We start from the raw sequence: 21,805 nt of genomic DNA on the forward strand, positions 1-21,805 counted from the left end.
TGAATCCAGAAGACGGAGGTTGCAGTGAGCTGAGACTGTGCCACTGCACTTCAGCCTGGGCGACAGAGCGAGACTCTATTTTAAAAAAAACAAACAAGCAAAAAGAGCCGAGTCCTAGGTGGCTGTGGCAGGCCAGGCTGGATTGAGCTGGAAAACCGTGCAGAGGGGAGATTTTTCCTGGGAGGGAAGGAGTAGGAAGATATCCACTCAAGTTCCACCCCACAATCCCAGCCCAGCCCCAGCTCCAACAATCATCCTGAGTTTCCCCAGTTTCTGCCCGGTTGCCTCACCGCCTTCCCTCTGGGACCTACACTGTTACCTCCACACATCCCCACACTCCCGGGGCTTTCCTCTTTCCCTTCAGCTTTGCTTCGCTGCTCTCACCGCCAGATACACTCCCCAGGCTGCTCTTGCAGGGAATCCTGCCTGGTTGTCTCCAGGGCGCCCTCTCTGACCCACAGCCCCAGCCCATTTGATCCCTCAATCAATTCATTTGATAGATTGTCACTGAGAGCCTACCATGATGTGCTATGTAGTGTTCTTTCAGAGGAGAGTCCGTGAGTCTGTAACTCCTGCCCTTGTGGAATTTTCATTCTGATAGGATGAGGCAGGCAATAAACCAAAATTTAAAAGTAAATTATATAGTGTGTTAGAAGAGAGAAATTATAGGAAGCAAAATAGGGAGAGAGGGATGGGGCGGCATTATCTGTCACCTGGATTGCTGCAGGTGACAGATAATGATTCTAGGTTCACTTACCTAAAAGTCCAAAGCTCTAGAGGATGCAGGACATGTTGGCTATATGGGACTGTCCCCCATATCACTGGATAGCCAACATCCTCCCCCTGACTCCTAAATGTCAGAAGGACACCCTACACCCCAGCATTGTGGCCATCAAAAATGCTCCTATACAAATTTCCAAAATGTCCCCTAGAGGGGCCTCTGAGTAGTCTCCCTACTTCTACCTGCACCCCACATGACCTCTGCTCTTCACAACGGCAGGTGGGATTCTGTTCCATCCTACTTCATACCACATCTAGCCGCTGCTCAGAATCTTCCCATGATTCCCATCTCATTCAGAGGAAAAAGCCCTCACCATAGCCTCCTTGATCTGGCCTCACCACCTTTCTGACCTCACCTCCCACCATGCTCCCCTGACTCACTGTGTTCCACCCACGGTGGCCTGCTTGCTCTTCCTCAAACATGCCATGTAGAGTCCCACCTCGTCGGGGCCTTTGCTCTGGCTGTTCCCCCTGCCTGGACTTCTCTTCCCCCAGATATCCACATGACTCACTCTCTCACCTCCCTTAGGTCTTTGCTCAGATGACACCGCCTTCGTGAAGCCTCCCCTGTCCACCTCATCTAAAACGCAGCACCGTCCCCACCCCTAGCACTTCCTATCTTCCTTCCCTCCTTTATGTTTATTCTTAGGAACTTGTCATCGTCTGACATACTGTACTTCACCCGTGTCTCTTTTTTATTGTCCAGAATGTTGGTTTCACAAGGGCCGGGATCTTTATCTGTCTAGTTTACAGCTGTATCCCCCATACCTAGAAAAGTGCCTGGCACATAGTAGATGCTTGATAAATATTTTTTCAGTATATGAATGAATATGCACTTTATATTCACATATACTTGCCTCCTCACCTAAAATAAAAATCAAAGTCCTCATGGTGGCCCACAGCCCTACACAATCTGGCCCCAAGACACCTGTGCGACCTCACCTCCCACCACTGTCTCCCTTGCTCTCACTGTCCTGCCGCACTCGTCTTCCTGCCATTCCTCGAGCATACTAAACACATTCCTGATCAGGAATAAAGAAATCAATTAAATGAGTAGTACCAGCATTTTAAGAACCCATGAAATAGAATAAAAACAAATGGGGTACGTTGCATACAGGATCAGTATTGTTTTGTGAAACTTTTGGTTGAGCTGTTTGTGTGTGCGTGCATGTATGTGGAGTGGGTTGGGATGTAAAATGTATTTTTTGACTATGGGTGGCAGTAGAAAAAGTCTGAACACAACCTTAGCGCTTTGGAAAGGGGGAGAAGAGCCGCACCAACATCCCCGCCCCACAGACCCACCATTGGAGGAAACAGGTAACCAAGGACATCTAGAGAAATGCAGCATCCTCACCCACCAACAAGGAGTGGGTAGGAGCAGGAGTGGTCCAGGGGCAGGGCCTGGCACCAGCCAGGGCGTAAGTGGGGAGGGCTCGTTGATACACTAACCCTGCCCTTTCTGTTTCTTCCTCTTTTTTCCATCTGTTTCTCACGGTCTCTCTCCTGTCTGTTTGTCTGTCTCTCTCTCCTCTCTTTCTCCTCACTCTTTCTCATCCCCTCCGTTTCTGTGTCAATCTCTATCCATTTATTTTTGTCACCTCTTTGTTCTCTCTCTCTGCCACTTTGTCTCTGCACACCTGTGTGTTTTTCTCCCTCTCTGTCTCTCTCCTGCACTCATCTCTCTGTCTCTCTGTGTCTGTGTCTCCCCCCTCATCCCCATTTGCAGGTGCAGTGTAGCAGGACAACTCATGGAGCCCCCCCGGGCCCATCGAGTACTAGACTGGCTGATCCCATAGGGTTGGCAGTAGGCCTTGGCCCTCAGTATGGCCAACACCACTGGAGAGCCTGAGGAGGTGAGCGGTGCTCTGTCCCCGCCATCCGCATCGGCTTACGTGAAGCTGGTACTGCTAGGACTGATTATGTGTGTCAGCCTGGCGGGCAACGCCATCTTGTCCCTGCTGGTGCTCAAGGAGCGTGCCCTGCACAAGGCTCCTTACTACTTTCTGCTGGACCTGTGCCTGGCCGATGGCATACGCTCTGCCGTCTGCTTCCCTTTTGTGCTGGCTTCTGTGCGCCACGGCTCTTCGTGGACCTTCAGTGCACTCAGCTGCAAGATTGTGGCCTTTATGGCTGTGCTCTTTTGCTTCCATGCGGCCTTCATGCTGTTCTGCATCAGCGTCACCCGCTACATGGCCATCGCCCACCACCGCTTCTACGCCAAGCGCATGACACTCTGGACATGCGCAGCTGTCATCTGCATGGCCTGGACCCTGTCTGTGGCCATGGCCTTCCCACCTGTCTTCGACGTGGGCACCTACAAGTTTATTCGGGAGGAGGACCAGTGCATCTTTGAGCATCGCTACTTCAAGGCCAATGACACGCTGGGCTTCATGCTTATGTTGGCTGTGCTCATGGCAGCTACACATGCTGTCTATGGCAAGCTGCTCCTCTTCGAGTATCGTCACCGCAAGATGAAGCCAGTGCAGATGGTGCCAGCCATTAGCCAGAACTGGACATTCCATGGTCCCGGGGCCACCGGCCAGGCTGCTGCCAACTGGATCGCTGGCTTTGGCCGTGGGCCCATGCCACCAACCCTGCTGGGTATCCGGCAGAATGGGCATGCAGCCAGCCGGCGGCTGCTGGGCATGGACGAGGTCAAGGGTGAAAAGCAGCTGGGCCGCATGTTCTACGCGATCACACTGCTCTTTCTGCTCCTCTGGTCACCTTACATCGTGGCCTGCTACTGGCGAGTGTTTGTGAAAGCCTGTGCCGTGCCCCACCGCTACCTGGCCACTGCTGTTTGGATGAGCTTCGCCCAAGCTGCCGTCAACCCGATTGTCTGCTTCCTGCTCAACAAGGACCTCAAGAAGTGCCTGAGGACTCATGCCCCCTGCTGGAGCACAGGAGGTGCCCCAGCTCCCAGAGAACCCTACTGTGTCATGTGAAGCAGGCTGGTAGGCAGACAGGCAGAGAGAAGGTCATGGCCACCATGATGGGGCCCAACAGCAAGGAGGGGTAGGGGCCCACATGGGAGCCCTCCTTTCTGAGCTCCAGCCCCAGCCCCTGACACCACCTGTAGAATCTGGGCACCTTTGCCAACACCTCCCAAGGATGGAGGACTGGGTGAGGGACTGGGAAAGAGGCATATTTAGTTTTGTGGGGCCTGTCTCCACTGACTCCTTCTCCACTTCTACAATCTCATTCTCTCTCTCTCTCTCTCTCAGAAGTGACAATTCAGAAAAAGAAAGGAAAACTGAGAATGCAGGTTTTTCTACTAGCAGTTGAGGAGACAGGCTTTCTTACTTTAATGTCTCTCCTTCTGACACTGTCCAGAAGGGGGAAATTTGTCCTGTAAAATAGACTTCCAGAGCTCTTATTGCCCCCTCTGCTCCCATGCACCCTCCCTTCCAAGTCCTTTAGCAAGGCCTAGATGTTTAGGGAGAAAGTGGTCCAAGGCTGCTGACAAGATGGACCAAAGCGGGTGCTGGCTTCCCAGGGAGCAGGGATGTTTAATTGCTATGTCGTGTGCAATGTTGTTTTAGGCCAACCCTGGCCACCGGCCCAGTTTTCTCCCCCTCCCCACCATGTCCAGACGTCCCAAATGGTTCTTGTGCATCTGTTGGAGAAGCCAGGGGAGTAGGGAGAAGGGACCCAAGGATGGCCCCAGGTTAGGTGAAGAGTAGGATGTGAGCTGAACTCTTTGAGCTGAAGAGAATGGTCACACTTGGTCACATTCTCTCATGCTGGTCACATTCTCTCACGCTGCCTTCAGGATCCCCAGCCCCCAACTCTTCTTCCTGAGGATGGAAATCCACTCCAGCCCCACTAGGACTGACGTGGGTGCCACACAGGCAGGAGCAGCCCCCCCAGGGAAGTGTAGGGAAGGAGCTGAATTCCCCAGAGTAGCTGGACCACAGAGACGGCTCAGAGCCGAATTCAACCCCAGAATTGTCTCTTGGGCTTACCCTACTCTTCTGAAGATGAAAATTTGTTTGGGGCCTTGGTGACCAATAGTGATACGAACTCCAAGGCACTGTGGACTTGAGTCCATTCCTATCTGACCTCTTTTTATCCCCCTCAAGCCTCAGGGGCCTCAAGCCCCTCCTTAGTAACCCTTGGCCTACTGGGCCCTGAGCCCCAAACATACTTCTTCCCAACAACCCTCCTTCCCCTTCCTTCCGCCACCCTTACCTACACCCAAAGTGGAGCAGACTGCAGCCAGATTCTCCGGGCGGGAGATCCAAGCCTCCCTCCCTGGGGTGGAGTCCATTTTGGGCTTACTTCGAGGCCTGTTCTGTGGATTGGTGAGCCAAGCTGGCACTCTTTGACCTGGTCTTACCCAGGCTCTCTGCCCCCCTCTCACTTTCCGTGGGGCCGGAATCTGTATTTATCCACCCCTCTTTCCCTTCTTTATAGAAGTCCCTGTCCTAAACTCCCTCCCTACCCCAAGAGAGTCCCAGAACTGGGGAAGCCTGGTCCATACAGAATGTGGAGGGCACTCTAGGCAGGAGAGACATTAATGAGCCTGGCAGCAGAGTGACCCTGGAAAGGCAGGCCAGAGTGGCTGAGAGGCCAGGAGTGGGGGAGCCTGTTCTCTCAGCGATAGTGATGGGGGTGCCTTTCCAAGGGGGTGGGGTGGGAAGACCAAGGGGGTGGGGGGTAAATAGGGTACATTCAGGAGGGTTTTCCTCCATTTCTTTTTTCTAACTGCCTGGATTCACCATTGGATTTTGTAAATGGAAAAACTGAAATGAACAATGCTATATTGGATGTTTTCTCTTTCTGTGTGTGTGTGTGTGTGTGTGTGTGTGTGTGTGTGTGTGTTTTCTGTCTGTGTGCATGCGTCCTGTGTGACCACAGGTGGAGAGACATGATTGAGTGACACTGTATGTTTGTGTGACTTTGTGTGGGGAGGCACTCCTGAGGAAAACTTGCCTGGTACACACATGTAGGCAAATGCCTGTATGTGGGGACATATACAGCATGTGCATGCACACACACAAACAAAACACATCACACACAGTTGAGGAGACAAACTAGAGTATGTGCCCGTGGTAGGAAGTAGAGTGGTCAAGAGATGGATCTTAAAAACCATACATAGGTAGGTAGTAAGAGGGTCGACTCCCATCTCACAAGTTGGGCCTCCATTGGCCCAGGCTCTGAGCACGGGAGGGCTGGGGCCAGGGTACTTGAGAACCTCATCTCCTCACAAGCCTGTAGCCCCATCTCAGCTCTGTTTCAGTCTCCTTTCCAAACTCAAACAAGGTGTTCCTAAAATTGGATCACCATGGAGAATGGGGACTGGAAATTGGAGATGAAATGTGAGGGAAACTGATGCAGTTAGGAAATGCCCCCAACCAAGTAATGGCTTCTGGAGGGACTGCTCCGTCTGGGGTGGGAGCCCTTCCTAGGGGCCACTTATGCAGCTAGGACTTTGGTCATCTTTGACCAAATTTACAGGTACGGATGTCACGGGGGAAAAAACCATGCCCGGAAATCTACCCAGCCAGCCTGCTCCCTAGACACTCAGTTAATTTACTACCTATTTAATCTCTCAGGTGCACAGAATTGAGTTGACCATACTCCTCAGTTCTTGGCACACTGTGTCATCATTAGTCCATGTGAGACCCTTTTATTCTTTGTTTCTTTCAGTTTTGTCCCCTTCATCACCCATTCCTGATCCCATCCTCCCCGCCCCCTACATAGGCACCCACTCTCGTGTATTTAACATATGTCCTTCCAATCCACCGTTCATGTGTTTATTTACATATATGTGTATCTGTGAAAAATATATGGTATTGCTGTGTGTTTTAATTTACATAAACAGTATTGTACTATAAATCTTGTTCTGTTTCTTTTTTCACTCAACATCTGTCTTTGAGAGATCCAGCCATGTTGCCGTATATAGATCTAATTCATTCTAGTGGTCCATCTTAAACATATATCACATTTTTCTTACCCATTCCCCTGATGATGGATCCCTAGGTCTCCTCCTTTTCTCTGCTCCGCGACAAGGCTACAATGGGAAGTTACCTACACCTTTCTTTAGGGATGCTTAATTTAAGGGAGAGAAAACTGAAGCTCAGAGAGGGGCAGTGATTCGGTTAAGGTTACAAAATGAGGGGCACACTCATAATGTGAATCCCAGCATCAAAGCTAGCCCTCCACCACCATGCCTCACTAAAGACCATCTACCTCTGGTTTAAAAAGAAAAATCTGAAAATACCGCATACACTGGGGAAAGGGAGAGGAAAGGATGGAAAGGGGCAGAAATGAAGAGATAGAAAGTGCTAGAAAATTCTAGCAGATGAGCTGAATCACAATCACTTTTATGACGCAGAGGAAGTTACTTTTTTGTGTGTGTGATTATTATTTCTAGAGCCATTCTGCAGAGATGGAAAACGCCACGTCAAAACCTGGCCCCCAAACCAAACACCCTGGGTGCCTAAATTGCAGGCGCGGGCGGTAGGGCAGCCCGAGCCCCGAGGAGCGACAGCAGAGTTCACCCAAAGGGCAGACGCGGGGGTTGGGGGAACAGGCAGAAGCGGTGGGGCGGGGGGAGGGCGGCGGGGTGGGGAAAGAGGCAGAAGCGGTGGGGCGGGGGGGAGGTGGGGGAAGAGGCAGAAGGGGGGGCGGGGGAAGAGGCAGAAGCGGTGGGGCGGGGGGGTGAGGGAAGGGGCAGAAGTCAGGGTATGTGGAAGGGACAGAAGCGGGGGTCCTGGGGTGAGGGAAAGGGAAGTGGGGGGGATGGAGGAAGGGGCAGAAGCGGGGGGTGGGGGTGAGGGAAGGGGCAGAAGTGGGGGGATGCAGGTCAGAAATGGGGAATGGGGAAGGGGCAGAAGCGGGGGATGGGGGAAGGGGCAGAAAGGAGGGATGGGAAACGGGAGAAGCGGGGGTGGGGGAAGGGGCAGAAGCGGGGAGTTGGGGAAGGAGCTGAAGGAAATGGGGGAAGGGGCCGCTTTTAAAAGTGCGTAGTTGCTGAGGGGAGGGGGGCGGGGGAAATGATAACGAGGCTCTCCCAATTTCGTGTGAGCACATCCTGCTCAGCGCCTGCGTTTGTTTTTCGTCTGGTTTTTTTCGTCTTCAGAACCACTGGTACTTTTCCCATTGGATAAAACGCTGAAAGGGTGAGGGACAGGGGCTTCTTCCCGAGCTTTGTCGCAGCCAATCGCCCTGCAGTTTCGCTCCCGTCGCTGAGGGAATTAGCCCCTTGATTGGCGGGCCCGAGGGCAGCCAATTGGAAACTGATGATGTGTGGTGTTGGCAAGCTGATTGCGTGAAACCGGGCAGGGGTCGCGGGTGCGCGAGCGCCGCCGCGGCGGCCGGCAGCCAATGACAAGGCCGAGCGGACCCTTGCGTCAGGAGGGGGCGGGGTTTCAGCGATTGGCGCGGAGGGAGTAGAGCGGGCGCTGTGGGAGGGAACGCCAGAGCGAGACGGTGAGGGGAGCTGGCTGCGTGAGTCCTCGCAGCTCTGCTTCCCGGTGCGACTCGCTGCGGCGACGCGGCTGAGAGCGAAGGGGCAAGTGCTAGTCCCCTGAGCTGTACGAGCGCGGTCGCCATGGACCGCCCAGACGAGGGGCCTCCGGCCAAGACCCGCCGCCTGAGCAGCTCCGAGCCTCCGGAGCGCGACCAGCCCCCGCCGCCGCCGCCGCCGCCGCCGCCGCTCCTCCGACTCCCCCTGCCTCCACCCGAGCAGCGCCCGAGGCCCCAGGAGGAAACGGAGGCAGCACAGGTGCTGGCCGATATGAGGGGGTTGGGACTGGGCCCCGCGCTGCCCCCGCCACCTCCCTATGTCATTCTCGAGGAGGGAGGGATCCGCGCATACTACGCGCTCGGTGCCGAGTGTCCCGGCTGGGATTCTACCATCGAGTCAGGGTACGGGGAGGCGCCCCCGCCCACAGAGAGCCTGGAAGTGCTCCCCAGTCCTGAGGTCCCCGGGGGGAGCGTGGAAATTGATTTTCAGGTTGTGGAGTCCAGCAGTTTTGGTGAAGAGGGGGCCCTAGAAACCTGTAGCGCAGTGGGGTGGGGGGCCCAGAGATTAATTGACCCAAAGAGCAAGGAAGAAGCGATCATCATAGTGGAAGATGACGATGAGGATGAGCAGGAGAGTAAGAGGAGCAGCAGGAGGCGGCGGCGGCGGAGGAGGAGGAGGAAGCAGAGGAAGGTGAAGAGAGAAGGCATAGAGAGAGATGCTGAGAGGATGGAGAGCATCCTGCAGGCACTGGAGGATGTTCAGCTGGACCTGGAGGCGGTGAACATCAAGGCAGGCAAGGCCTTCCTGCGTCTCAAGCGCAAGTTCATCCAGATGCGAAGACCCTTCCTGGAGCGCAGAGACCTCATCATCCAGCACATCCCTGGCTTCTGGGTCAAAGCAGTATCCTTCTCTTCTATACTCAAGGGCCAGATAACCATGGCAGGGAAGGGGAAGGTGGGGGAGGGACAGAAAAGGTAAAGTGGGTGGAGGAGAGCTAGAGATGGGCGTGAGCCCCCTGTCGGAAGACAGACTAGACTGGGTGGAAGAGGGATGGAAGGAGGGCAAAACAGCAGAGGAGCTGCACTGGAGATGACGAAGGGGCGGGCATAAAAACTGGAACACAGATAGGAAAGGGGGAAGAGGAGGAACATAGCATTAAAAAAAGGATCACAGATGATAAAAGAGGGGGGTAGTAAACGGACATGTAGCAGAAAAATTGGACCAGAGATGGTGAAAGGAGGAGGGGAGGATCACGTAGAAGATGAACTGACTCAGAGACCTTGAAGAGGGGGAGGGGAAAGGCACACAGCAGAGTAACTGCCTAGAAAGGGTGCCTGAGCCATACAAGGCTCTCTAAACCTAGCTCTTTGCTTAGGATACTGAGACCCCAATCTTGGCTGGAGTGCGTTTCATTGGAGGGAAAGGGGCTAGAGAGGGGCTGGAGCCCCTGAAGGGTCGGGAGAGGGAGTGTCTAGGTATGACAAAAAGGAGTTAAATGAAGGATAGGGAAGAGTAGATGGGGGATACATATATATATATATATATATACACACACACACAACATGTTAGGACCATGAGTTTAACATCTTAGTAGAATTATGTGGATACAGACCCTTAGCACCCTCATACAAAACAGCACATAGAGGCCCTTAGCACCCAGGCATACGATATTATCTAGACATAGGATTTTAGCTCCTAGACACAGTATCATATGACCACAGGTCCTCAGCATGTAGACAAAGGGCATCACTTGACCACAAGCCATTCACACGTGTGGACATGGACCTTCATCACCCATACATAAAACACCATGTGACCACAGGCCCTCAGCAATCAGATACAGCATCACTTGGACATGGGCCTTCAGCACCCAGTGACATATACCACATGGACACAGACTCAGCATCCTGCAGGGCCACCTAACAGAGGTTTATCATGGGAATAAGTATGGGTTATGTCCCATGACTCACCTGTTTCATACAAACCACATGAACATAAAAGGAATCCTGCTCCAGCCTCTCTTACTGTGCCCTCCCTGGCCTTTCCTCCCCCCCCCTTTCACTGGATAGTCAATCCTTGACCTAAACTGCTCCACTCATCAGTTCCTCAACCACCCCAGAATTTCAATTTTGATCAACCGACGTGATGAAGACATTTTCCGCTACTTGACCAATCTGCAGGTCAGGCCAGAGAGATATTTTTTAGTAGGATCGGGCAACGAATCTGGTTCTTGGAGGTGAGGGGAGGTGGGTGGGAAGGGCCATGGTGTGTGGGGGGAGACAGATTCCACCATCACCCCCACCTGGAGCAGGTACAGGATCTCAGACATATCTCCATGGGCTACAAAATGAAGCTGTACTTCCAGACAAACCCCTACTTCACAAACATGGTGATTGTCAAGGAGTTCCAGCGCAACCGCTCAGGTAAGAAGCAGCCCCAGCGTAAATCCATGTTCCCTCCCACCCAATCTGTCCTTGTTCTGTCCCATCTCTATAGTCTCCTCTCTCCCTAGGCCGACTGGTGTCTCACTCAACCCCAATTCGCTGGCACCGTGGCCAGGAACCCCAGGCCCGCCGTCATGGGAACCAGGATGCGAGCCACAGCTTCTTCAGCTGGTTCTCAAACCACAGCCTCCCAGAGGCTGACAGGATTGCTGAGGTGGGCCCCTTCCTGGCATCACCAGAGAAGGCCTTACTAGGCTTGTTGCTGGGTGTGTGGGGAATTAAGAGTAGGATCTGGGGCTTGTACTCATGGTGCTCTTATCCCTTCTCTCCTCTTTTCAACAGATTATCAAGAATGATCTGTGGGTTAACCCTCTACGCTACTACCTGAGAGAAAGGGGCTCCAGGACAAAGAGAAAGAGGCAAGAAATGAAGAAACGGTAATGGGGGTTTGGTGGCTGAGAAGGGGTTTGTTGGGGATGGGGCAAAGACTAGTGTAACACAGGATTTATAGAGCCAAAAGGGACCTTCGAGATAGTCCCAGTGGAATATTGTTTTAGAAGTGGGGAATCATGCCCAGAAATGGCCTGAGGTTACACAGTCAGGGGCAGAAATGGGACTTTATCCACCCAAGCCCCATCCCTGGGATCCCTTAAAGCCTACTGCTTCTCCAGTTACTTTCCACCTTTGAGTGCTATGAGTACACCCCTTCCCACCAACCCCATACTCAGCCCCAGCTTTCCCTACAGTAGAACCAAGGACAGATGTGAGGTGGTGATCATGGAAGACGCCCCCGACTATTATGCAGTGGAAGACATTTTCAGCGACATCTCAGACATTGATGAGACAATTCATGACATCAAAATCTCTGACTTCATGGAGACCACCGACTACTTTGAGACCACTGACAACGAGATAACTGACATCAATGAGAACATCTTCGACAGCGAGAGCCCAGACCATAATGAGGCCCCCAACAACGAGACCACCGATAACAATGAGAGTGCTGATGACAACGAAACCACTGACAACAATGAGAGTGCCGATGACAACAATGAGAACCCTGAAGACAATAACAAGAACACCTATGACAACAAAGAGAATGCTGACGACAACAAGAACACTTATGGCAACAACTTCTTCAAAGGTAGCATCTGGGGCCGCCATGGCAACAACCAGGACAGCAGCGACAGTGACAATGAAGCAGATGAGGACAGTGATGATGAAGATAATGATGGCAACGAAGGAGACAATGAGGGCAGTGATGATGATGGCAATGAAGGTGACAATGAAGGCAGCGACGATGACGACAGAGACTTTGAGTACTATCAGAAGGTTATTGAAGACCTTGACAGGGAGCAGGATGGCTACGCAGATGTGATAGAGATCATCTCAGACGAATCAGCGGAGGAAGAGGACGGCATTGAGGAAGGTGAGCTAACCCACCCTCACCCCCCCACCCCCGCTTGTCTTCCCTCTTTTCTTTCAGAGCAAGCCTGGCCAAGGACAGTGTCAAGGCATGAATACAATCTGCGTTTATGGAGGAAACAAAAAGCATTCTGAGCAACTTTTTAAACAAAGGAAGCCCAGAGAACATTTAACTTAAAAAATGTAACAACCCCCAAAAAATCATTTTATTTCTAGGTGATGGGTAGACGGTTGTAACAGAACAAAAGATGGAGAGTACACAGAGATAGGAAACAGTGGGTGGAAAACTAAAAGGACATTTCACATCGAGGTGGGGGAGTGGCAAAACATTGCATTTCAGCACACTCTGTACCCAGCCTTGGCCTTTGGCAAATTCCCAGGCTTGTGCTGGGAGCAGAGCGTGAAGTGAACAGTGTGCTCTCTGAGCCCAGAGAAGGGTGCAGCGAGTTCTACCTCAAGAGTCAGGGGGAGGCGGGCAGGGGAGAGCTAGAGGAAGAAGGTGACATTTGAATTGGAGGCTGCATTCACACTGAGGATCATTATGGAGCATTCTCCATGGAGTAGATAATCTGAACAAGGACCTGGAAGGGTGAAAATGCATGGTATGTCGGTCAGGGTTTCCAAAATTAGGTCCTGAGGATCCTTCACCAGATCTAACAGCTGCTTCTCACAAAAGGTTTACATGGTTGTATATGTTGGGCAAGTACTGCATATAATAATACCCTCTTGTACAGTCACATTAGCACCTAAGAGCTCTGAGAATAACTTTGGAATTACTAAAGCTCTGAGAAGTATTCAATGGCAGGTAGAAGGGGCAGGAAAATCAACCGCTCTTAGGGGTTTTTTCGCCATGGGGTCCCTGGGAAACTTCCACTGGGGCCAGGGTGCCATGGGAAGAGGTATTGAATGAATGTGGAGCTTCAATCTAGACATGTTCAGGTAAGACCGGGAAACAGGGATTCTCAGTCCTTTTCCCTTGCCACTTGATGGCATCTCTTCTCTCAGAGAAGGGGAGGCAGAGCTGCCTGCCCAGCCCTGAGGGTAGGAGTGGGGGTGGGGAATTGGGTTGAAGATAGACTGGGGCCTGTTTGGATCAAACTTGGGGAGAGGAGCAAGGAAGATGCCTAGAGATGAATAGGTTTATTCAGCTGAGGTCAGAGCTCAAGAAGACATATCTAATATCAGAGATAAGTTTTGACTGGACAGAGGCAGGAAGCCCACACTGCCTGCCTGCCTCCCTCCCTCCAACTCCCTCATATGGGCTTGCTTGAGTACACCGGCACACACTCTTGGCTGTTCAAGCAGAGGCGCTTGGCAAATTGTCCCAGGCTATGGACTCTGTTCCCTTTTAGAGGGACACCTACCTGTTCATCTAACTGCCTAACTCCATTTCCCCTTCGTTGCTTTTCCCCTATGCAGGCATCCAGCAAGATGACATCTATGAGGAGGAAGGAATTGAAGCTGTCTGGGAAGAAGGGGAAGATTCAGACGACTCTGATGTGGAGGAGGTGGTTCAGGTCCCAAACGGTTGGGCCAACCCTGGGAAAAGGGGGAAAACCGGGTAAAGGTTTTGCCCTTTCAGGGATCACCTCTCTGTATCCCCCACCCCTTACCCCATTTGCCCTCCCCCTCAGCTAGGGCCACGCGGCCCCACATTGCACTTCTGGGGGGTGACCGACTTCGTACACGGGTTTAAAGTTTATTTTTATGGTTTAGTCATTGCAGAGTTCTTATTTTGGGGGGAGGAAAAGGGGGCTAGCCCCCTTCTTTTGGCCCTCCACCCCTGCAGGCTTCTGTGTGCTGCTAACTGTATTTATCGTGATGCCTTGGTCAGGGCCCCTCTGCCCCTCTTCTCCCAGTCAGTGTTGGCCTCAGCCCCAATCCCTGTGCTGTGTGGAGTGGACACCCTGACCCTGAAGCGGGGAGGGCCGCTGTGGCCTTGGTCACAGCTGCGCAGTGCCCTTGGAGGCACTGTTGCCACCCTGCTCTCCCAAGTTCTCTCTCCGTCCCTTTTCTCTTCCCGCCGCGCCGCTAGCCCGCCTCGGTGTCTATGCAAGGCCGCTTCGCCATTGCGGTATTCTTTGCGGTAATCTTTGCGGTATTCTTGTCCCCCTCCCCCAGAAGGCCCGCTTCTCTCCCTGGACCCTGTTAACCCTAATAAAATTCCGAGCAAATTCAAAAGTGTCGCATCGAGTCTTTTGTTTTGCCAGGGGCGCCGGCCCCACCGGTCAGTTTCCCCCAGGCCCACACGGAGCCGCCTGGCCTACGCAGTAACCTGCAACGTGGTAGTTGCGGGGGTTCGGCGGGTGGGGGTCGGGCTCCGGCGGGTGGGGGTCGGGCTCCGCCAGGCCGCAGAGACGTTGCGTCAGACCAATGCGGACCATCCTGGCCAATAGCAGGGCGAGGCTGAGGAAGCCCCTCCCTCTCCTGGCGCCCGCAAAGGACCCAGCCAGGTAGCAAAGGGCTTCCCACGCCTTCCTCTCAGGCGCATGCGCATAGAAGACACCCTGCACCGTAGAACATCATTTATCAGTGATTCATCTTTTAATTTATAGTGCGTCAAACCTTTCCTCGGGCCTAGAGTGATAGGGCCGTGCGGAGCCAAAGGAATCCATTTTCCTCATTCGTGTTTAATAAAAATAAACGACTTCGGTCCGGATATCACAACCCAATTATGCAGGAGCGCTCTCTTGTCTTTAGGAGCGGGTAGAGTCCCTGGAGCTGGGCTTGGGGGAGAAGACAGGAAAAGATAGCTCAGGCAGAGGAGTGTCCGTAGAGATAAAGGAAGAACAAAGGGAAATTAACTGCGTAACTGTGCGAAGGGATGGAAACGCAGGGAATTGGACATCTGAAAAGCTTTATCCGGGAGACCTTGGAAAGGCTGCGTTATATTAAGTTTAGGTACATAAATTTTATCTCAGTGGGCGCCAGAAATATTTCCCAGATTTGTTCTGGATCACAATAACTTTTATTGAGACTTCCGAGTCGGTCTTTCATACTATGCCTCCCGAACTTTCCATCCAACGCCTTTATTTTGCTGGAAGGCTTCAGATATGGTTAGATTTGCGTTTTAGAGAAGGCCCTCTGCTGGCTGCCAGGAGAACGGACTGGAAGGAAGGAGAACAGTAAGGAAATAGACGCTAGACCTCAGGTGAGATTGATAAGATGGGGGCAGATATGGGAGGTTTTTAAAATAAACTTAATTTCAGAACAGTTTTAAATTTACAGAATTATTGTGAAGATAACAGAGAAATTCCGTATACCCCACAGCAAGTTTTCCTTATTAACAGTTTACATTAGTGTGATACATTCGTCACAGTTAATGAAGCAATATCAGTACATTATTATTAACTAAGGTCCATACTTTATTCCGATTTCCTTAGTTTTAACTTAATGTCCTTTTTCTGCTCCAAAATCCCATCCAGAATAGCATACTACATTTAGTCATCTCGTCTCCTTAAGCTCTTCTTGGCTATGACACTTTCTCAGGCTTTCCTTTTTTTTTTTTTTTTTTTTTTTGATGACCTGGAGTCATTTGAGGAGTACTGGTCAGGTATTTTGCAGAATGTCCCTTAATCACGATTAGTCTGATGTTTTCTTTCATGACTAACTGGGAATATGGTTTGGCGAAGGAAGACCACAGAAGTCAAATGCCATTTTCACTAGATCACATCAAGGGCATGTACTATCAATATGATTTATCACTGTTGATGTTAACTTTGATCACCTGGAGGAGGCAGTGTCCATCAGGTTTCTCCACTGTAAAGCTACTCCTCTTTCCCTTTTTCCAAGCTGTACTCTTTGGAAGGAAGCAAGCTAAGCACAGCCCATGCTTAGGGAATGAGGAGTTATGCTCCATTTCCTTAAGAAGGAAGTATGGGTATAAATTAGTTGGAATTCTTCCACATGAGCAGTTTGTCTATTCCATGAGAGCTTTCAAGATGTTGGACTCGACAGGCTTTAGATATGGAAGGAGAGGAGTCAAGATGACTGCCAGGTTGGTGTGAGACCTTTGGCAAGGCCCATTCCCTCTCTGGGTCTCCTCTGTGAGATGGTTGGAATACCAGATCCTGGACATATCTCTCCATGATTCTAATAAATGTTTTGGGGACAAGATGGAGGTTTCGATGCGCTGTCAGAGGTGGGTAGGGAGGACTGAGGCTCAGAAAGGGGAATGTCTTGCGCAAAGTAATGCAATACCTCAAGGCCAGAGATGAAAGTGCAGGATCCTAAGTCAAAGCATCTTGTGTGGAGAAAAGAGACATCTACATGCAATATCTGGAGCCAACCCCAATGAGCATGCGATGAAGAGGAGCGGAGGGGAAAGCAGCAGGGGCAAAGGCATTGGAGTAGGCCAGGAAGAGGTCAGCCTGCCAAAGGATCCTAGCCAATCAGAGCCAGAGTAGCCAGCCTGGTTACTCTTGCCTCAGTTGGCCCTACCTCACAACATGACTCTCCTTGTCCTCTCTAGAGGGCCTCAGTTTTCCCTCTGTAAACTGAGGCTTATCATGCTAGGGGATGAGTCCAGGAGAAGCAACCTGCCTAAATTCTCAAGACAGAGTCTAGCCTTGAAGTGGGTCTCTGAAGTCTGGCTTTCACTGTGCTCTTCCCTGGTTCCTCTCTGTCTCCCCAATTAAATCCCCAGCCCTTCATCCTGGCATTTGAGACTCTTCTTCACCCACCCTGTTAGAGATGGCCTCTGGTCTTCCTCTTCAGGGATGCTCTTAAGAGTCAATCGTAGGAGTCTAATATTGTTGGCCAGGGTGCTCATGTCCTTGGCTGAGGCATGGGAGGACAGGATGTTCTTTGCCCAGAGTAACATCTTGTTCCCTGTGCCCTCACTCTTCAGTCTGGACCTCTGAAAGGGAGGACTGTTCTAGGTCTTTAAGGTCACATCTAGCTCCAAGATTTTGTCTTCGCTGAAGGCCAGAGAAGACAAGACCTATTGGCTAAGACCTTAAACAGAAACCAGGAGGATAAAGAGTCATGGGCCAGATGTGCCCTAGGGCCTGTTCCCATGTTGAAACTACTTCTTCATATTCTTTCTAGCTTACCCTCAGTCCTTTGCAGCAGAGGGCCTTGCTCCTGGGTGGGAGGTTCCTGGGATTTCCCGGGACCAGACCTTTAAATTGCCATCCACTTCTGTGAGCAGAATCAGATTGGCAGGGACAAAACCAGATTCAAGAATGTCCCCCATTCTTAGGTGATCCAAAGGACCAGCACAGGCTCCCCAATTGGGGGTGTGCAGAATGTTTGAGAAGGAATCCTATTATTCATTCAGTAAACACTTATGAGTACCTACTGTGTGCCTGAAGTACTGAACTGGGTGAAAGGGATATAGAAAGGAAAGAAGATAGGGCAAGTCTTTGTCCTCCTGGAGCCTAGGGTTCAAGACAAATATTCTTAATATTTTTTGTGCCATGGACCCCTTTGGTGATCTAGTGAAGCCTATGGACCTTTTCTTCCTTCCTTCCTGCCTTCCTGCCTTCCTGCCTTCCTGCCTTTCTTTCTTTTCTTTCTTTCTTTCTTTTTTTTTTTTTTTTTGAGACAGAGTTTCGCTGTTGTTACCCAGGCTGGAGTGCAATGACGCAATCTCGGCTCACCACAACCTCCGTTTCCTGGGTTCAGGCAATTCTCCTGCCTCAGCCTCCTGAGTATCTGGGATTACGGGCACGTGCCACCACGCTCAGCTAATTTTTTGTATTTTTAGTAGAGTTGGGGTTTCACCATGTTGACCAGGATGGTCTCGATCTCTTGACCTCGTGATCCACCCGCCTCAGTCTCCCAAAGTACTGGGATTACAGGCTTGAGCCACCGCGCCTGGCTCTTTGTTTCTTTCTTTTTCTTTCTTTCTTTCGATGGAGTCTTGCTCTTGTCACCTGGGGTGGAGTGCAATGGGGTGGTCTTGGCTCACTGCAACCTCTGCCTCCTGGGTTCAAGTGATTCTCCTGCCTCAGCCTCCCAAGTAAGTGGGATTACAGGCACCTGCCGCCACACCAGGCTAATTTTTGTATTTTTAGTAGAGACAGGGTTTCACCATGTTGGCCCGGCTGGTCTGGAACTCCCGACCTCAGGTGATTTGCCCACCTCTATATCCCAAAGTGCTGGGATTACAGGCATGAGCCACTGCGCCCAGCTGGACCTTTTCACAGAAAAAAAAAAAGCGTTTAAGTTCATAGAATAAAATATCTAGATTACAAAAGAAATTGGTTATATTGAAGTTTAGTTATTAAAATATGGAAAAAGCATATATGTACTATAGTATAATTGTATATGTACTCCCCATTCATCCATTAAATCATAAGATTTAATGGAGGGTCTAATGACTATCATGATTTTTAAATAATAGAGATTATGATTTTCTTTTTCTTTTTCTTTTTTTTTTTTTTGAGACGGAGTTTCGCTCTTGTTACCCAGGCTGGAGTGTAATGCAACCTCCGCCTCCTGGGCTCAGGCAATTCTCCTGCCTCAGCCTCCTGAGTAGCTGGGATTACAGGCACGCTCCACCATGCCCAGCTCATTTTTTGTATTCTAAGTAGAGACGGGGTTTCACTATGTTGACCAAGATGGTCTCGATCTCTTGACCTCGTGATCCAGCCGCCTCGGCCTCCCAAAGTGCTGGGATTACAGGCTTGAGCCACCGCGCCCGGCCGAGATTATGATTTTCAAGAGATCTGCAACATCTACAATGTGATATGAAAATCTCTGGTTTCTATCAGTGACAATCAGTACTGTTACTACTACTGCTACTATGGCTAGTTACATTCTTTTTTGAAAAAATGCTAAATTTCCGTTAGAGGAGAGGTAAAATAAAGATGTAAATTTGTTCCCATTCAAATTCAAGGACTTCTCCAAACCGTGTCCCCAGACTCGATTAGAGGTCTGTAGAATCCAAATTAAGAACTATTGCAAATCGGAGGGTCCGTCCCTTCTTTCCTTCCTTAAACAGCTTTCTTTGGAAGACGAAAGGCCTGGGTTTTATTCTGGGTCTTATTGCGCCGACTGCTGGCGGTGTATGGTGAGACGCCTTAAAGACTGGTCGTTGGTTGTGAGTGACAATGGGAAGAGACAGGGCCAGAGTGCGCAAGGGGTGGGGCCTGCTGTGTGACTTCAAATAAGTTAGTCTGCCTCTCTGGGTCGAAAGTTCTGTCCGCCTGAGCACTGGGAAAGAACTGGGAGGAGAGAACTTAATTATTTATCCCCCAGGCAACTGATTTATATATGCCCTCTCATTTTATCCTCACACATTCCGAGGAAAATTTCAAAACATTTTTCCATTTCCAGATGGTTAAACTGAGACGCCTAGCAAGGTTGTCACTTGACCAGTGTCTCAGTATCAGGGACCGGTGGGTGCCGCGCCACATCCCTATAACCACCTCATCCTCCACACATGTGGAATTAGGAACTCTGCTCACTTTGAGAGAGAGAAAATTGGCTTAGGGATCCCTGAAGGTGGGTGTGGAGCCGTGAGAAACTGGGTGCGGAGCCGTGGGAAACTGGGTGCGAATCGCGTCTCTTAACAGAACGGAGGCAGTGCAAGGTGGCTTATGGAGAGTAAGACGTCAAAGAAGCCAAGCATCTCGATTGTTTGGTGACTCGCGCCTGGCTTGGCTTCCGGCTTCGCGCCTGCGTATTCCCAACTAGCCCCCCACCAACTCTGTCAAATAGACCGGAAACGGCCAAAGACAAGAACTCCTTTCCTGGCCAATCCTGTTAAAGGGTGGGCTTGGCTCTTAAACCAACCAAAGTCCTCCGAAGGGGCAGAGTTTTCCTCAGTTTGCATCTAAGCCTCGGGGACAAAAATAAAGTGCTTCCATCCCCAGCCAATCCCAGGAAAGGCAGAAGGGCAATCCTCCAATGGGAGCCAGGGAGCCGTTCGTAGCGGCGTAGGTCCGTGCCCCTGCTCGCGCTCCAGCCCGCGGAAGGGTCTATCTGCCAGTTAATGCTGCAAGTCTGTCGTATCAATGCGCGCGCGGCGTCGGCGGCGTCGGCGGCGTCGGCGGCGGCCCGCGTCGGCGTCGGCGGCGTCCGGAGCGTTTGTACCGACGCTGACGGCTGGAGGTGTAAGGTGAGAAACTCTGGACGTCTTATTTTCTCTTTCCATTCTGAGCTCGTTTGACTAGGCCTTAAAGAACTCAACCTTCGGTTATCGGCAAAATTCTGTTTATTCTCATCCTGGCATCTTGGCGGTTGGGGGGAGTAGCAGCGGGAAGAGGCCGGCTGGAGCGCGCGAGGGATGGGGCCTGCGCAAGCGTTTAACTGGGCGGTGTCTAAACCCTAGGTCAATTGGTTGCGGAGGATCGTGCGGGTGGCAGAGATGCCAAGTAGTCCTGCGGCTCCCAGACGGCAACCAAGTGAGTACCCTGCAGAACACTCGGTGCCCGATGCTGTCCTCCGCGGCCCCACCTGCTACCCTCAGTGTCTTTCGAAATGATTCCGTGCGGGCCTGCCGCTCACATGATCGTCTGCGTTCGTGTCTGTCTGCATATCCTATCCCATTTCTGTCTCTTTCTGTCTGTCTCCCTTTTTGAGACATAGTAGACATAAGACGCTGACCTGACCAGTTTAAACCAGCTATGAGACCTTGAGCCATCTCCTTCACCCACCTGGGCCTCAGTTTCCTCATCTGTTATATGGGGATCTGATAATCTGTACCTGAGACAATGCATGTGCGTTACTTTGCCCAGCACCCAGTCCCTAGAAAATTTTCAATAAATAATGACTATCTTGATTCAAAAGCATATTGTCTCTCTTAATCTCTGTCTTTTCTGTCTCTGATCTGTCCTCCATTGGATCTTTCTGAATGCTTGTCTTTCTCTGTTACTGTTTTTCCTCTTTTTACCTGTTTCTTTCTTAACCCTAAAGAGGCTACAGGTGCATAGTTTATAGCAATAAGTTTGGCCCGAGGACATGAGCTTAGCCCGGGGCTCCAACCTGTGCTGTGGGTGAAAAATGGAGCCTGGCTTTGGGTTACCTCAGGTCTCATTGAGGAGAGAACTCTCTTTGCTCCCCAGCCTACTCTGTTAAACAGGTAAAGACACCCAAACTGGGCAGCAACTTAGATTAAAAACCACTTTTTAATGGCCCCTTATATAATGTTAGTCACCACAAGAAGCCCACAGATCTCCTGGTTACATCTCCATACAGCCCTGGACATCCTATTTTCTATTTCCATCCTGAAATCCTTTGACCAGGCCTTAAGGAACTCACCTTCAGTTATCAGCAAAATTCCCTCCATTCTCATCCTGGCTTCTGAATACTCCCTTTATTTTCTTGCTGTGTTTTGGTTGTTCTCATACCTGTTGGACCCAACATTGCTTACATATATATATATATATGTATATATATATATGGTATATTTTGGAATGCTTCACTATTCTAAATTGAAGTGCATGGAAAATAGAATCTATCTACACACATAATTCCCTGAAAACCAATGCAATGCCCTAATTGTAATATAGGGAGTAGTAAAGGAGGAGTAATATATAAAATTATTATATAATATCACATATACATTACTGCATATTACATAATATGTATTTAAAGACTGGGATATGACTCCACTAGAAGACATAATGAAATGGTCTTACACTTAATGATAGTGACAGCTACGTGTGTGTTGATTGGTGGCTCAGAAGCCACCAATGTTCATTTCCTAAATGATGAACATTCTTCACAAAGT

The 21,805-nt window shown here is 50.6% G+C and overlaps 2 protein-coding genes and 1 long non-coding RNA gene across 6 annotated transcripts in view; all 3 read left to right on the forward strand.

Annotated features, from left to right (window-relative positions):
- The window catches only part of GPR173 (G protein-coupled receptor 173), a 31,462-nt gene extending 24,721 nt beyond the window's left edge, over positions 1 to 6,741 (forward strand). For all 4 annotated transcript variants that reach the window (XM_074392296.1, XM_074392297.1, XM_003943719.4 and 1 more), the window contains one exon: positions 2,507 to 6,741. In XM_074392296.1, coding sequence (XP_074248397.1) covers positions 2,604 to 3,725 — 1,122 coding nt within the window. In that variant the 5' untranslated portion in view covers positions 2,507 to 2,603 and the 3' untranslated portion in view covers positions 3,726 to 6,741. The remainder of the gene's footprint in view (positions 1 to 2,506) is intronic.
- Positions 6,742 to 7,726: 985 nt separating this feature from the next.
- TSPYL2 (TSPY like 2) lies at positions 7,727 to 14,304 on the forward strand. Its single transcript, XM_010331583.3, has 7 exons — positions 7,727 to 9,154; positions 10,357 to 10,434; positions 10,566 to 10,677; positions 10,767 to 10,912; positions 11,041 to 11,135; positions 11,445 to 12,127; positions 13,543 to 14,304. Exons 1-7 carry the CDS (start codon positions 8,339 to 8,341, stop codon positions 13,686 to 13,688), a joined length of 2,076 nt encoding a protein of 691 aa, XP_010329885.2. The 5' UTR covers positions 7,727 to 8,338; the 3' UTR covers positions 13,689 to 14,304.
- A 5,801-nt stretch (positions 14,305 to 20,105) lies between these two features.
- The window catches only part of LOC120366547 (uncharacterized), a 70,233-nt gene continuing 68,533 nt past the window's right edge, over positions 20,106 to 21,805 (forward strand). The window contains exons 1-2 of the long non-coding RNA XR_005581178.2: positions 20,106 to 20,191; positions 20,405 to 20,477. This is a non-coding gene — a long non-coding RNA (uncharacterized LOC120366547). The remainder of the gene's footprint in view (positions 20,192 to 20,404; positions 20,478 to 21,805) is intronic.

Source organism: Saimiri boliviensis, chromosome X (genome assembly GCF_048565385.1).
Source record: "Saimiri boliviensis isolate mSaiBol1 chromosome X, mSaiBol1.pri, whole genome shotgun sequence".
In the NCBI taxonomy this organism is placed as follows: Eukaryota; Metazoa; Chordata; class Mammalia; order Primates; family Cebidae; genus Saimiri; species Saimiri boliviensis.

Coding starts and splice junctions, on each gene's coding strand:
- TSPYL2 (XM_010331583.3), top strand. CDS start 8,339: ATGGACCGCCCAGACGAGGGGCCTCCGGCCAAGACCCGCCGCCTGAGC. Junction 11,136..11,444: donor AGGCAAGAAATGAAGAAACG/GTAATGGGGGTT, acceptor CTTTCCCTACAG/TAGAACCAAGGACAGATGTG. Junction 12,128..13,542: donor AGAGGACGGCATTGAGGAAG/GTGAGCTAACCC, acceptor TCCCCTATGCAG/GCATCCAGCAAGATGACATC.